This window comes from Taurulus bubalis, assembly GCF_910589615.1.
Source record: "Taurulus bubalis genome assembly, chromosome: 7".
NCBI lineage: Eukaryota > Metazoa > Chordata > Actinopteri > Perciformes > Cottidae > Taurulus > Taurulus bubalis.
Genome location: NC_136595.1, coordinates 5,348,971 through 5,365,238, shown reverse-complemented (window position 1 = coordinate 5,365,238; position 16,268 = coordinate 5,348,971). Strand labels below are relative to the sequence as shown.

Genomic DNA, 16,268 nt, shown 5'->3' with positions numbered 1-16,268 from the left:
TCCTCAAAGGTAAAGTGATGTGAAAGTGATGCCTCTACAGTAAGAGGCACTTTTCAACTGAAAGGAAGGCAATTAGGTTATCTTACACTCCCGTCACACTGAACAATTACCCAAAGGTAGAAACAGACAAAGAGTTTCCCAGTGGTCTCTTGAAAGATGTTTTAACTCATCCTGCAAATCACGTCTGTTTGGTCCAACAATCTCATGGCAAGATGAACTTAGTGTGAGGTTCAGGGTTAAAGTCATATAGCTTGTTCCAATCAACTGCCAGTGTCCGCTCCAATATGCAGTATATAGAGCATCATCTTGAAAAAGCTTGAGTCCATTTATAAGCAAGTCGAACTCCAGTCTGGAATACTACTTGCTCACGATAACTCAGCACCAACACCACGTGGCACAATCCTGAGAGAAACCCAGCTGATCTTCCTGTTGAGATCCAACACACCTCCATCACGTCCTCTCACAGCTGTGTTACATCACTATAATCAAGTCGTAGCACTCAGAATCAACATCGAATTGAATTGGTATCCCTTATATGAATTCACGCATAAGAAAATGTATCACCGCTACAACACATCCACACCAATACAAACTATATGATTATAGAAGTCTTAATTATAGAGAGGTTCTTATAGGGATATGAGCTCATCTCTTCATACCAAAGCCAGTATTTAACTCTGGTCGGTCCAGGGTAGAGAGGCGTTGACTGGTTTGAGTTTTTTTCAGATATCCAATAAAGAATTAAAGTGTAACTAAATGGCAATTTGTTCTGATTATCTGCAAAGGAAAGCCGGCTTAGATATCAGACAGATCCATTCAGATCAACCAAAAATATACTCTTTATCCAAAAGTGAACGGAAAGAATGGAACTATGTTTGAGGCCACTTTATACGAATGGTCTTTCTGATTGTTATTTGGAGATGGATTTCAGTTTCTAAAATTGATATAATACCAGTATAGCATGTCAGCACATAAAGAGGAGCATGACATTGTTAAATAAATTCCCTAAAAAAGACCTAACCCCAAGAACAGAAGGTAATCCAAACAGGTCTTTCACAACGACGCACACATGTTTCATTTATGGAGAACAATCATTGTAATGATGAGAGATGAGAAGTTATCCTAGACTTTCTAAACATTCACTTCTTATCACTCTTGCTTAGTGCTCTCATTTAAAGAAGATAATACATTAATTGGGCATTTAAAGCAGAACAAACTATGAACTACTTCCCCTTCTTTAGTAACAGTATTGGTACTAAAATTATGTTGTTGTTTATTTTTGCAAATATTTAGTAGCATTTTGCACAAATGCCGGTCTGAAACAAATTGAACATACCTGATCTGCCTCAGCAGCTCACCTTGTAGAGCGTCCTGTGTCTTCGCTTTACACCTTTCTCTATCAATCTTCAGCTGTATATCTAATACATGTAATGAAAGCCCCAAAAATACTATTTAGAAAATATTATGTTTTTTGGTGCATTACTCTTTTATTGTGCCATTCATTTGACATTTATATTAAGTGATGCACACTCAGCAGACAAAAACAAATTATTATGAAATGCCACAGAGTACAATATATCTTTACTCGATATTGGCTTTTCCCCTAAACCTCCAGTGATTATGAAAGATACACTAATTACATGCCATAACAGCGGCCGTTGTATTGTTTTCACCGTGTGTGTGGTGATCAATCTGTCTGTGGATAGATTTTGTCACCGCGATGGATCGCAACCGCCCAAGATGCAGTCACAAAACTTAACAGGTGGGTAGTAGAGATCAATACGAAGGCGGAGTTTGAAGATGTGTGTGGTCCAAGCCAGGCCACCAGAATTAGGTGGGTAGAAAGTGGGGATGGAGCCTTTGCCCTCCTTGCCTTTATGCCTCTGGCCCAATTTGGAGTTTTGACTGGGGTCCCATCTCAAGATGGTCTGTCGTTTAATCTTTTAACACAATTTCTCACAAAGAAAAATGATCCATGATAAGTTCAAAGTGCTCTGTGGCTGTAGCTGTATTTCCACCAGTCAACATTAGCTCATTCAATTCTCTGTCAAGAAGTACTGGGAAATAGCTGGGTCTCGTGGGACTTCATTGACACAAGAATTTTAGACCGTCTGCTTATGGCCAACAAAAACAACACTGACTCAACTGCAACAGATTGTGACACAGTGATGGGAAAGTATGTGTTTGTGTGGGCAGGGCTCTTAGAAAACCACTAACCTTAAGCCAACATATGGCCATAAACAACTCTCAGAAATGCATCGGGTTAAGAAGAAAACCAATAGTTTTAAATCATCATTCCTCGGGCCAATATCCATTTTGTTCACAACATGTTTGTTGCCCTTCTTCTTCTTTAGCATAGTTCTTGCAATTGTGGGAGCTACACTCCATCTGGATTATATAAACTGTCTAGACTATATTAGCTTTACATCTGAAGTGCAAGTTATTTTAAGAAATATAGTCACTACTAATAAATAATCTAGAAGACAAAACACAACCCCTCAAAACAGCTCTGTACTGGCATGTACTTTCTGATGTTTCCTCAAATGTACTAGGTCCCTATTACCACATTATAAATGCACTTATATAGGAACGTTAAAAGGCAAACTATACTAAAGACATTATAATGACATCCTAAAAATAACTCATAACTGATTACTGAATCAACAACTAAAAATACTAAAACTACACTTCTACTACTTTTTATTTCACACAGCTACAAGACTCAAATAAGTTTCGGCAATTGAATCGCACTAAGAACTACAATTAAGATATATTAATTAAATAATCAAAATCCCACATGATATCTTGTCTCATTTTACAGTATTATTTTCATAATCTCCAGCTTTATCTGTGAGTCTAGTTCACCCACAACATTGCCCCCGGGTCCCAGACCAGATGCAGGGGTCAAGGCACCAACATGCCCTCGTGCACCAGACACTGAGAGTACTTTAACTTAACTGAGAGGCACCATGCGGCAAATCCACGGCATTCTGGTAGGTTTGAATATACTTGCAGGCTTTAGAGCATATTAGCTTCTGAATGACCACCCACATCTCATTTTTCCAGTAATTACAATAGGTGTGGTGCTATTTTCCTGGTTGGAAAAGCAACCAAGTCTATCGGTGCTTTGTAGCCATGGTTAAGATCAACTTGTTGTGCCAGAGCAAGAAGAAAGGCTACCCAATAGCAACAATCCATGTATCTGGCTGTCTGACGCATGACAAACAGAAATAAAAACTCCTAATTCTGCATATTTCCTTAATTGACTTAAAAAAAAAATGAAATGGTAGTTTAGTCTGGTTGTCAGATGGTAAAGGATGCTCAGGTAAAGGTTGCCTGGGCTGCTCTACTTTTGCAGGTGCAAATACAAAACGTACCAGGTTAAGCATCCAGGTGCCCACATGATGTACAAGCAGCAATTTAGACAACGATCCTTCAACTGACCTAAACATTGTCTATCAAGTTTAAGTTTAGAGTTGCGACTGACACAAACACACATGAAATTGATAGTTAACCATAAAGGAAAACAGCAAACTTCAGACAAAGGAGGGGAGCATTGACTACGTACAAAAACAAGCTAAAACGGAAAACACCGAGTTAAAACAAACAACCCATTGAGCGGTTCTGAGATCTGTGACCCTGATCAGGATGCAGCTAAGCACTTTAGGACAAAAGAGGAAGTTTCCTCACAACACAGGATGTGGGGAATGGGGAAACATTGGCCTGCACAAGCTGGCTTTGAATACTGAAACCCAAAAGCACAAATAGCACTATTTGTGTAGTTGGAAAGATCAAACCTATCCTCGGCCTCTACGACACATCATATATCTATAGTTATACACTTGAACACATTCTCGACTTTCAATTTCATCATCAAATTAGCTTTGCAGTTTCAACTGTCGGTGACAAGGAAGAAGACAGCACTAGATATGAAAATGCCTTTGCTTGACTGCCAACGTGAAGAGGAATGTGATGAGAAGCCCTCCGATGCTGCTGATGGGACACATCCAATCCATCTTCACGCTGTCACAGAAATGTGTGTTTGGACACACACACACACACACACACACACACACACACACACACACACACACACACACACACACACACACACACACATCCAGCAGATTCACACTTGCTAGTAGCAGGTTGGCTAAGATTGGGTGTTTTGGGGATGACAGCTCACAGGTGACAACACTGTGAGCTCCCCCATGATATGAATATGTGTATATAATATGAATATGCATATATAACCTACAGCATAACAATGAAATTCGGTGACAACCACTCTTACCAACAACTCAACTAACTAAATGAATGCCTACATGGACATGCTTAACGTCAGCTAGCTCCCTTGTTCGTTCACGTTAGCGCACGTCTGACGTCATCCCCTTGTTGGTAAATAATATTCTGTTAAATGTTACACGTATTACTTGTGATAGCTCACCCTGTTGAGTTTTGAGTGGACGTCCACGCAGCGGAGTGTTGAGGGATGCTGTGTCTGAGAGGCTGCCCCCAACACACCCCCCAGGCTAATGCTAGTTAGCTCGCCTTTCATCCAGCCACCCCCCCACCCCCGGTCGGTCCCCTTACGGCCGGGTTGGTGGCTCCCGGCGCCGGGTGAAGCAGGCAGTTATCCCGCCGCCCGTGAGCCTCCGTGTCAGCGTTACGTCACGTGACACCAGTAACCGTTACTCCGCGCTGGACCCGCTCGTGCTCCGGGGCTGCAAGGCGTTCAGTTACATAAACAAATATGTCAAATATGTCCAAAACGTCCAGTCAAGACGGGCTGAGGATGGTATGAGCAGCTGAGCTGCTGGTCGACTGGACAAGTTGTCTCGCTGCGGCACGTCAGCCACGCTGTCTGCCCGGGGCCCTCCTCCCTTCCTAACACACACACACGCTCATCACACACACGGACAGACTGACTGGGTGTGATGTATTAGAGGTGGAAAACATGTCCCTTTATTAAAACCACAACAAACAAAAAATTATAATCGCAGTACTTGCAAACGTTTGATCCCAAAGCATGTCCCTGTGTGAGTGGGCGTGGCGCCTCGTTATTCCTGCACAGTGCATCATTTGATAAGATAACAAGATAAGATAGGACAAGACATTGATCCCCAGAGGGATTCACGCTTTACAGCAGCAGGCTATAGAGTTATGAAAAGAAAAATATGACAATTTAAATCAGATAAATTAAAATGAAATTTAAAAAAAAATCATTTAAATGCTGCAATCATAATTTAGGTAGTGCAATGACTTGTAAAGCATACACCTGTAGCTTTAGTGTATGTGCTATACATATTATGAATAATATATAACAATATGTAACGGCATACATATAACAAACATTCAAATAAATAGTAGTTATACATATAGGGAACATGTAAATATACACACACTATAATAGTAACAATAATTTAACAGATATACATATAGGTGAGAAAAAAGTCTGAACTCAAAGCCCACAACTGCATCTTATTTTCTTACGGTTCATAGTAATAATGGTGTAGTAGGCAATGATACGGTCAAATATGTTAATAATACTACTAACAACAATAAAATGAATCACAATAAATATACTTATATAATTGTTGTTGTTATTGTTTTTGTTATATAAGAAGAATACTTATTGTTACTTGTTGCAAATGTAGTTTTAAATGCAATATCCCATTTCACCAGGTTACATTCCTGTAGAAACACTATCCCGGCCTTTTCCCTGCAGATTTGAGACAATAAATAGACAAACACGGCTGATCAGGGGCACCACAGAGGTGTAACATATTTAAACAATGTGTCATGATTGCCACCCATGCAAATCAGCAGCGGTGCCATCGGAAATGGACTGTACCAAAAAAGAAAAGCGGGGGGGGGGGCGCTGGAAGATCCTCTGCTGGGTCTTTGTCTTTAAACATCTGAGAACATCTTTGTCAACGTTAAACCAGAAAGCAAACACGCATTGTGTGTACATTTCGTGCACGTGATACGTATTGTCGCTGACTGACGTGCTCTGTATTTCACTCTCCTCTTTGAAATAACCCTCCGATGTGAGCCTGTGTCTTGAGCGGGTGGTAGAGACTATACCATCCTGCCTGGTCGCCCGGTTTTTTGGAGAGAAGAAGTTGGCAAAGGGATGTGCCTGCGATGATGGCGCTGCAGCTGAAGAACGGGGATGCAGCGTACTACCAGAGTGTGGATTACTGCAGACATTACACGTCTCCGCCTGTCAGCTACGGCGACAGCAGCCATTATCTTGCCCGTTTGCCAGGTAAGGAGAGGCTTGCCATACAGGATCTCCCCTCCGACTGTCAGCAGTCTTTTAGCGCTAATGTGCAAGGATGGAGAAAATCTAGCCAGAGACAATTGCAGATGAGGAAGCTGGATGTTGCAACCGGCTGCCATGGTGATGCTGTCATTATCATAATGTCATGTAGAGGGGTTGCACCATGAGGCATCATTCTGTTTAGCTTACAGAGCATGCATGCTGCGATGCAAAAAACTGAGGTTGTCGAGATACCAGAATGATCTCTTGCACTGTAAGAAAGCTCCGGAGAGACTCCGGGTCTGTGCTGGTGTCTGACTGTAATTTGAAACAGTAAATAGCCTCAATGCAATGTTCACTTCCATCTCTTGGGTATGGCAGTCAATCAAGTGGTTGTCAGAGCATGTGAAGAAATAGAGAGTGAATCGCTCCGGCTCCCTTACTGCATTGCTGGATTTGCACAGATGATGATGGTGACATGTGGCAAATACCCAGTGAGAGTTCCTTCATTGCACCTGCACATATGATGATTCATGAAGATGTTTTTTTTTTTTTTTAAGGACCTGAGGCCAGCATGTGTGTCATGTAGCCACACAGATCATCCAGATTTACAGCATGAAACTGATGAATCCATCTAATATCCCTGCCATTAAACTACCATCATAAATGCATAGCCTGCATAAAGCATCAGATGGAAGTTAGAGGAAGTCATTGTAATTGATTGGAAGTCAAATATATAGTGCCAAAACACATGATTACGCTGGACATTTTTTATGCCAAATTTGTTAAACTATTAATCATTTACATCCTCATAAGAATAAAAGTATCAAACATTTGCTGGACTTAATTAATCAAATCTGAGGATGCGTTTGCCTTTCTCTGTTTTATATCATTACCAATTGAATACCACTGGATTGTCTTACTTCTGTCAGCAAAAATACATAAATTGGCCTCTGGTAACTTGTGATGGGCTTTTGTCAGTATTTATTACGAAATGAGAAAGTAGTTGTTTTCTTTAAGGAGGAATTCTAATTGATATAGTAATATCAGCCTAATGCATAGGCTATGGCGACTGGTGCTCAGAGTCTTTACATAAGTATGCAAAGCACTTCATCTTAATTATTGGGATAGACATTCAAACACTTAGTGCTACTGAGCTATAAAAGTGGCAGGTCGGCTTTATTGTAACGGCACAGTGAGTAAATTGCAAAGTACAGTACGACGTATGTGGTCTTTGATGCTTTCTGCGGTTGTCTGATTCCCAATGAAGCAGATGGAATAAGTGCAGGAGGCATGTGCTTCTCATTGCTCCATAATTGATGTGACACAAGACAGTTCAGCGAGAGAAAACTCTAGAGAACATGAAGACTTGGCCTATTTAGAGATTCTCAGTGGAGGCCATGATATTAACAGACTCCAGGACAGTTCTTTTGTGTCGTGGTTCTAAAACAAAGAATTGTTTCGTCACAGCGATGAACTCATAAATAACTTCTGAGGTAGTTTACTTTCTTTTCCCAACTCTGGCTGATTCTTTTGAGACTATGATAACTATATCTTCTCACACATATGATGTGTTGTCAACCTACAAGTGTGCTGCCTTCTGCTTCAGAGCACATTACAGAAGCCTGGTTTTGACTTGCAAAGTTGATTGTGTCCTACCCAAAAACTCAAAGGCAAAACGTCTTTTTTCTTTCAACTTGCAGCAAGTTCCACTGCTGTGCACATGCATGTGTGCTGCAGCTCTGTAGAATGCACAAATAGATAAAGGATTACCTCTTTGTGGGCCTGAATCTGAGTCTGGGTCAAAACTGACCTCGGCTTATCGAGCTTTAAACTATGGAAAGGTAACACAGCCCTGCTCTGTTTCCGTGCACAGCAAAGCCTCCATGAAATCATGATGCAAAGTAGTTCTACACAAGGTGGCATCAGCGGGGGTTTAAGACGTGGGGAGGCAGCGATGGGAAAACAGTTGACAGCAACAGCTTCAAGCTTACCGTTCATTCTAAGAGATATGCAGTACATGCATGTTAGTCATGTGATGTTAGCCATCTCTTTTGTAGTCGCACAATGCGTACCTCGGACTGCCTAATGGAGGACATCAAGCAAAAAGGTGCAGCCGCTCTTTGTGCTCATAATTGCTGCTGTGCAGGCGGTCTCAATCAGGGTTGAAGGGTTGTCATGAGATTTCTGCTGATTAGATTGATAATGTGCAGTATGTGGGACGTGATACGTGGATCTGGTTCAAGCTGCCGTTAATGGTGGTTGTTGAGCATTGCGGAGGTGTCTAATTCAACAACATGTTGTCCTCATCCAATGAATATTGTACATATGTATGATTATCATGATTGGGCCCTCTTTTAACCTTTTAATGGCTTCAGTATGTTCATTTATTTTTATGTTGTATGTGTATTGGAACATTAGAACCATGTTTGGCCTCCATCCTTGGTTCTAAAAGTGTCAAAAGACGCTTCTGCAATGCACTTTAAGATTTCTTTCATTAATGAAGCGTGAGGTTCTGTTTGAGATGCTTTCCTTTGACTGTCCACAATGGACAATGCAAACAACACTTACAATGCCAATGAGTAGTGAAACTGATATTATTTACAGTCTATGCAACAGCTGCATAACACTACTATGTTAATGTGCAGGAAACTCGTCCAGCCCGGCTGAATCTCTCAGTTGACAGGACTTTGACAAGGTCAGTGCCTCGTCCAGCATACCTTCCTCATGAGGTCAGACAGGCCGGTGACAGACAGGCAGCCACACGGCTGGACAGACAGACATGACAACGAACAGCAATCGGAAACACAAACACCTCGAGAGGTTATTTTGAGTCTATGAATCACAGCCATTGAACGTCCAATTGGATCTCAGATAAAACCTTCCAGCACAGTGAGTTCTGACACAGCTGTTGGCCTATTACTGACCTGACAATATATGTGGCTACACACAAACACACACAGAACATGGAGCATTGGAGCGGCACAAATGAACACACATATAAATCAGCACGTTGCTTTCTTTAATATAATGCTCCCTCTTTCTTGCCTCATGCTTTCTTGCCTCATGCTTGCCACGTACACACACACACACACACACACACACACACACACACACACACATTACATCAGCGTATTCGAGCAGTCACACTTCAGGCTGAGATCTCTGATCAGAGAAGCTTGAGGATTTATATTGTCACTGTCTCTGTGTGTGTGTGTGTGTGTGTGTGTGTGTGTGTGTGTGTGTGTGTGTGTGTGTGTGTGTGTGTGTGTGTGTGTGTGTGTGTGTGTAACGTCCCGTATGCATGACTGCAGGCGCTGCAGGCTCAGCCTAATCTTTCTGATGCCCACTGGAGTGTGCAGCTTCTCTGTCCGAGAATGTGTTTCCATTCGCCCATCTCTTTACATCTCTCCTGCCTCAGGGCTCAGAGGAAAAAAACATTTCTTCTCTTAATGTGACTGCACATCGGGTATTGAATTTTCACCAAGTTCCATCTCAATGTCCTTTTAATGATTGATCAATACACAATGTCCACCTAGCAGTCTAATCCAATGCAAGGCAACTATTTACCGTTACCAGGAAGTGATATTTTATTTATGTTATATTCGTTTTAATTCATTAGTCCGTAGGATATCTTAAAAAACATATTTAGAGAATTCATTGAAAATGTGTGTAAAGATAAGCAATGTGAGCCCAGTGTCTGTCTGATGCCAAATATAAAGAACTTCCTTTGTTGTACAATTTATGAGCTGTGCGACATTGACTTAAAATTGCACCTTTGCTCCAAGACAAATCTGCAAGAGGTGGGCTTTGCTTGGAATGTTTTTCCACTAATCATCCCACAAATCCCTTAACATTTTTACTCGATTTGTGACAAAACAAATTTGGTTGAACCAGCAGATATAGATTGTTTGACTCTTTCAACGTTGGCAGAATTCATCCTTGTAGTCCTAGTCTTTTTGCATTCTTTTGTATTGCGTATTGGGCATGCTTAACAAATAGCATTCTACAAGAAAACAACTATTTTTTTGTATTCTCAAAAAAGTGAATTTTTTAGATAGGAGGTTTTGCTCTTCGGCCATCATTATATCATCTCAGTTTAGCCTGTTAGCATGTAAACATTTGCTAGTTAGCACTAAATACAAAGAACAGATGAGGCAGACGAGAACGTCTTTAGTTTTGCAGGTGGCCATAAACAGTCATAGACGAAAAGTCGGTGCTGAACCAAAGTTAGTACAATTCATCATGAGGGGAACTTGAATGCTGAACCAAAATTCATTGTAATCCATCCAATATTTGTTTTGACATTTTACTCAAAAGCACAAATGTCAACCTATTCTATGAATGCATGTGCCCAATTCTGTGGCAGCTATTGAGATATTTAACTGGATAAATTATCATTTTGATGTGATGGGGGCACCAACTTTGTCATTAGGATTATTCCTCTGTGGACCATAAATACAAAATATCATGTCAATCCATCCAATAGTTGTTGCAATATTTCAATCTGGACCAAAGTAGTAGAGGAGCCAACCAAACCTGGAATGGTTAAATGCTTTTTAGTTTTCTTCCTCATCAAGGTTACTGAATTTGCTTGGGAAAATTCTCTTTGATTTGTAATATCTGCCCCTGTCTACACTTAATGTGTAAATGCCTTTGTTGTCCACAGGCCCAGAGACCATGTTGAAGCCTCCTCTGAGTCTCTTCAGCCATCCCCAGCAGCCTTTCCACCACATGGAATCTCTGCACCAGCTGGGACCTCCGCCAATGGTGCCTAGGCAGCCTCTCGGCCCACCCCCCCTTGCCCCTGCTCAGGCAATTGGACCCCCGACAATGGTTTCTACCCAGACCTTAGGTCCTCCGCTTATGCCTGCTACTCACACGTTAAGACATCCTCCCATTACTCCATCACACAGCTTAGGACCCCCTCCGATGACCCTCGCTCAGCCACTGGGTCCTCCACCAATGGCACACACCTTGGGTCCCCCACCTGTAGATCACACACAAGCAATAGTGCCTCCCACCATGGATCTCATACAGCCGTTGGGGCCTCCACCTCTGAACCCTGCACAATCACTGGTGCCCCCACCTGGAGTCTGCCGATTCCCCCTCCCTCCCGGCCCCATGTCCACCCCTCATGCTCCAGGTCCAGACCCTTCCCACCTGCCCCCAATGCTCCCAATGTCCTGCCTAATCCCCGGTCCGCTCCCGGGACAGGCAGCCCCGGCCAGCGAGCAGCCGCAGGATGAGGGCTCTTTGCTGGGGATGGATGAGCAGGAAGACTCACCGGGGTTGGGGGAACTATGTAAACCACTGTACTGTAAACTCTGCAATGTTACCCTCAACTCTGCTCAGCAGGCACAGGCTCACTACCAGGTCAGTTGAAATACAAATGTACAAAACATGTAAAATACTGAGATACATACATAAATACAAAATTCTCCTGATTTGTCTGTCTAGGGGAAGAACCACAGTAAAAAGCTAAGAAATTTCTACGCTGGCAGTCAGCAGCCTCCAGCCATCAGGATCCCAGAGGTCCTCGAGGCGAATGGCCAGACCTCCCTCTGCTCAGGATCAAACGACAATGACGCAGGCCGGCAGGTCAGATACCAACTAAGCCACGCAGCCCCAATCTACCTAAATGTTCCAGTTTTAGATGAGGAAGTGGGTGTACTGGTGCTGAAGGGACTAGTCTGACAACAGAGGTAGTTTCTCTTTGAGGAGGCGGAAGTATATTGCAGAGTCACTCTGTTCCACTCACTGAAATCTCACATCACCTGAACAATTTCCTAGTTAAATACAAGTATTATGTCATACATTTTTGTTGCAATGTTGCACATCTTTACAGATTTGATTGACTCAGAGAGTAGTTTTCTTCCATAGCAGGCAGCAGTGCTCATCACCAAACAGCAGGCAAAGTTAGAGATAGCTTGTGAACATAGCGACGTATTTAGCACCTAAAGAGCCATGTATTTCCCTCAGGAGTTGGTGAGAGTTAATCAGGACTTTTTATTTCAGGATTATATTTGCATGACTGTAAGTTACTTGATTAGCCTTAAAATGGTAAAAAGAAAAAAACATATCTGTAATGTTTTCATCTTCTTATCGTATCCTCATTAACTAACAATATGATTATTGACATGGATGTGATTTCTATCATGTTTTAACAACTTTCATCATTGTATATTTTACAGTTTTCCAAAGCTGTGCAAGAAATTCTTCTCTTAAAAATGTGTTCCTTCTCTTTCACACTGTTTGCTCCCTCACTCCTCTCAGCATACACACTGCACTGCTTTGTCCTGTGTCTGCAGGCGCAGTATAAGGGGGCAACCCGGGTCATCTTGGCCACGGAAAATGACTATTGTAAGCTGTGTGATGCCTCGTTCAGTTCACTGGCAGTTGCACAGGCCCACTACCAGGGCAAGAACCACGCCAAGAAGCTACGGCTCGCTGAGGCCCAACAGAACTCCAGTAACATGTAGGTTTAAGTCCAAACCTTTTGCAGGATACGGAGGCCACGGAGGCCTCAGTCCTACGGAGGTCCTTATTGTTGTGTTGTTTAAGCATTTGTCCTGCAAATCCCCTGGAAGCAACAACTGCATTAAAAGCAGCTCAGAAAAATATATGTAATTGAATAATGAAGTTATAATTTGGCTTTTGTCCTGCTCATTCATGTAAATCTGAATGATCCAAAATAGTACAAAGTACTATTTTTAAGCCTCTGCTCTAAAATTGCATACCCAAACTAAAAAGGGTGTATCTCTGCAACCACTAGGGCTATTTGAATAATTTTGGTGTTATAATAAAAGGCTACACATGTGAGATTTTGTTCAGACGTGTAAATATCAGTCTATATGTTACTGGTTAAGAGTAAATGAAGATGACACACAGCAAAAATGAAAAGGTTTCAGGTCCGCCTAGAAAACAAGCACTTTCAGAATGATTATTTCTTTGAAATGATGCAGCTGTAAGGTCCACCTCTAACCCAGATCATAGCTCAATATGTGAACATTCTCTAACCCAGATCATAGCTCAATATGTGAACATTCTCTAACCCAGATCATAGCTCAATATGTGAACATTCTCTAACCCAGATCATAGCTCAATATGTGAACATTCTCTATCCCAGATCATAGCTCAATAAGTGAACATTCTCTAACCCAGATCATAGCTCAATATGTGAACATTCTCTAACCCAGATCATAGCTCAATATGTGAACATTCTTTCTGCAAAGGTTGACTTTGATAAAGTGAAGCAGAACAAAGATAAAGAGGGTTTTAGTTCAGAAAATTAAGGCGAGGTATTTGGGCTATTTGAATGCTATTTGAATTTTCTCATGTACCAAAACATATATTTAATTTGTATATTACTTACGGTGTTCAATACTTCCAAATACAGCAGTTTGGGCCTTTTTTTTTTTTTTTAAATCGTAAAACAACCTATGATTTACAGTTTTATATAACAATCGCTCAGTTTCCCCAAACTTTGACACAAGTCATTTGTGGTAACTGTTCATTTCCAAACCAGCCAAGCTAAACTTGAAGTGATCTGGACTCTGCCTATTTCAGGGAAGGCAGCGTTGAGGCGACCCCAAGAAGAAACAGAAAAGATGGCAGTGAATACAGACTGGTGAAAAACCGCCGCAGTCCACAGCTTCCTGCTTCCATGCCAGGTAAAATATTAACAATGAATAACAAATTCATAGAAAATGTCGGCTTAATTTTTATCAGGTAATGTTAGACTGTCATGAAATACAAATAAGCTACAGTATGTGGTTACATTTGTAACATATGAGCTATACGGTACTAACAAGCTACCGTTAGCATCTGAACTCACCCCTTTTAGCGATCATAACAACACAAAATATGACATCTGAACATATACAAACACACATTGTGTGAATGTGTGTGAACGTCAGACTTTCTGCTGACATCAGTCAACCATCTCTTTCTTGCCGTCGTTCGCTACGTCGGACGGAAACAGTAGCACCTCGGCTCAAGATAAATCATGAAGTAGAACCAATTCTCTTCTTCTCTCACTCTCTTTCTCATCCTTTCTCACACACAGACACACACAGAGACACACACACACACACGCACACACATGCACGCACAACAACAATGTTCTGCTGATTTAATCAGTTTTCTTGATGGGCAAATCCAAAAATAGCCACACTCTCCTGTAGTTGCCGTCTCTGTTTAAAAAAATAATCTCTCTATCTCTTATCTCCTTCTCATTTTGCTACTGTGTAACACGCACACACAAACAGATACTACACTTTTTCCAATGGTCATCCTAGTTGTAATCCGATTCAATTTGTGTATTTTACACACATCAGTGATATATCAGGTTATAATTAAGTGTGAGATGCTGTTTTTTTCTTTAAATCAATTGTGTAAAAACATCTAATTTGTACTAACGATTAGTGAATCAACACATTTTAATAATCAATTAATTGTTTAATTTAAAAAGCAATATGACTAAGAGTCCATCCAATCCATCCAATGGTTAAACCACATTTGAACCTCTTGGCGATATGCTTAAGGAAATGTCAAATTTAGAGTCATCCTCTGGGAACCGTGAATATATGTTTCAAATCTAATGGCAATCGATCCAATCGAGTCCAGACCAGAGTGGTGGACTGACCGACTGGCTGAAAGGTTGTATGATTGTTAACTTCATATTGTTGGGTTTGGGACCGCTAACCCATAATCCAAGCATTTTTAAGTCCTATTCATTTTACAATTTTCTAACATTTTATTCAGTAGCCTAAAGCATTAATGGATTAATTAATGCACTTTGACAACCGTTAGTCCAACATTAAAATACGTCGCCAGCTGCGCAGCTGCAACTAACTTTCTCCTGCGTCGTCGCTCCTGTTTGTCTCGCCGCAGGGCCGTACTACAACCCCAGACCGAGGCAGCGTATCCCCAGGGACTTGGCCATGTGTGTGACACCCAGCGGACAGTTCTACTGCTCCATGTGCAACTGCGGAGCCGAGCAGGAGACGGACTTCAGGCAGCATCTGGAGAGCAAGCAGCACAAAGCTAAAGTGTCCGAGCTGAGATACCGCCACGAGATGGAGAACCTCGGCTACAGCTAAGAGAAACCAGAGGGGATGGAGGGAAGAGAAGAGAGATCACAGTGGGGCAGGATAGGTGGAGAGACAAAAACCAAAGTACTAGCCTGTGGTTGAAAGGCATATTTAGTGAAGGGATTAGCCCAAATGGCCTCAAGATCTTGTTGCAATTAATTTGATATACGCTTAAACATTGAAATCATTATATTTTACATAATGCTCTAACATGTAAAGCTATAATTGGATTTGATGGATTTATTTCATCTTGGTATTGCTCTTGAAATTCAGTCTGAATATTGAAACGTGCTGTAACGTGAATACGGAGAACAAGACTTTGGGAGAAGTAAGGACTTTTTGACGTTCAAGTCAAACAAGTATTTGTAGTTTTTTTTTTAAACTGAATTTTTGAGCCACCACCTGGGTTGCATTCTGACTCAGGATGCAGGTGAATGCAAATGAATTGCATGTAAATCTTGAGCTTGTTCAGGCTACAGGGAGGGGACTAGTGGTGCACAGAGAGTGGGACATGCAGAAGGTTCAAGCATCAAGAGAGGATGCAACATGTGGGAAATAGAGAGGAGCTGGTTGGTAGAAGTAAAAGGAAGAATAGAGGCAAACACTTGAGGTCGGAAAACAAGTCTCATCCTTGGGAAAACAATCATCACCACTGAGAACAAAGTGTGAGACTTGTTTCAGTTCCTGAGTGTGAATGAGCCCTGCAGGTATTTTTGTACAGGCCCTACAGCAGTGACTTCAGGGCCACTTCATGTAGTGACCACTGAGCCACACATTCAACATCTTTCTAACCTAACACAGGTCATAAAATCCAAAGCACTATTCGCTAATATAAAAAAAAAAGACAAAGCACAATGAACAACATCGTCTGGTAGAAACAGTGTTACATGAATCTGTTTGCTGTGTAT

General features: G+C 41.5%; 1 protein-coding gene across 1 annotated transcript; it reads left to right on the top strand.

The window, feature by feature from the left end:
* Nucleotides 1-6,147: 6,147 nt before the first annotated feature.
* zmat3 (zinc finger, matrin-type 3) lies at nt 6,148-15,369 on the top strand (the record flags this gene model as incomplete). The annotated part of the gene is made up of 6 exons (XM_079221498.1): nt 6,148-6,271; nt 10,935-11,641; nt 11,726-11,866; nt 12,577-12,743; nt 13,835-13,938; nt 15,161-15,369. 6 exons carry the CDS (start codon nt 6,148-6,150, stop codon nt 15,367-15,369), a joined length of 1,452 nt encoding a protein of 483 aa, XP_079077624.1.
* Nucleotides 15,370-16,268: the final 899 nt, after the last annotated feature.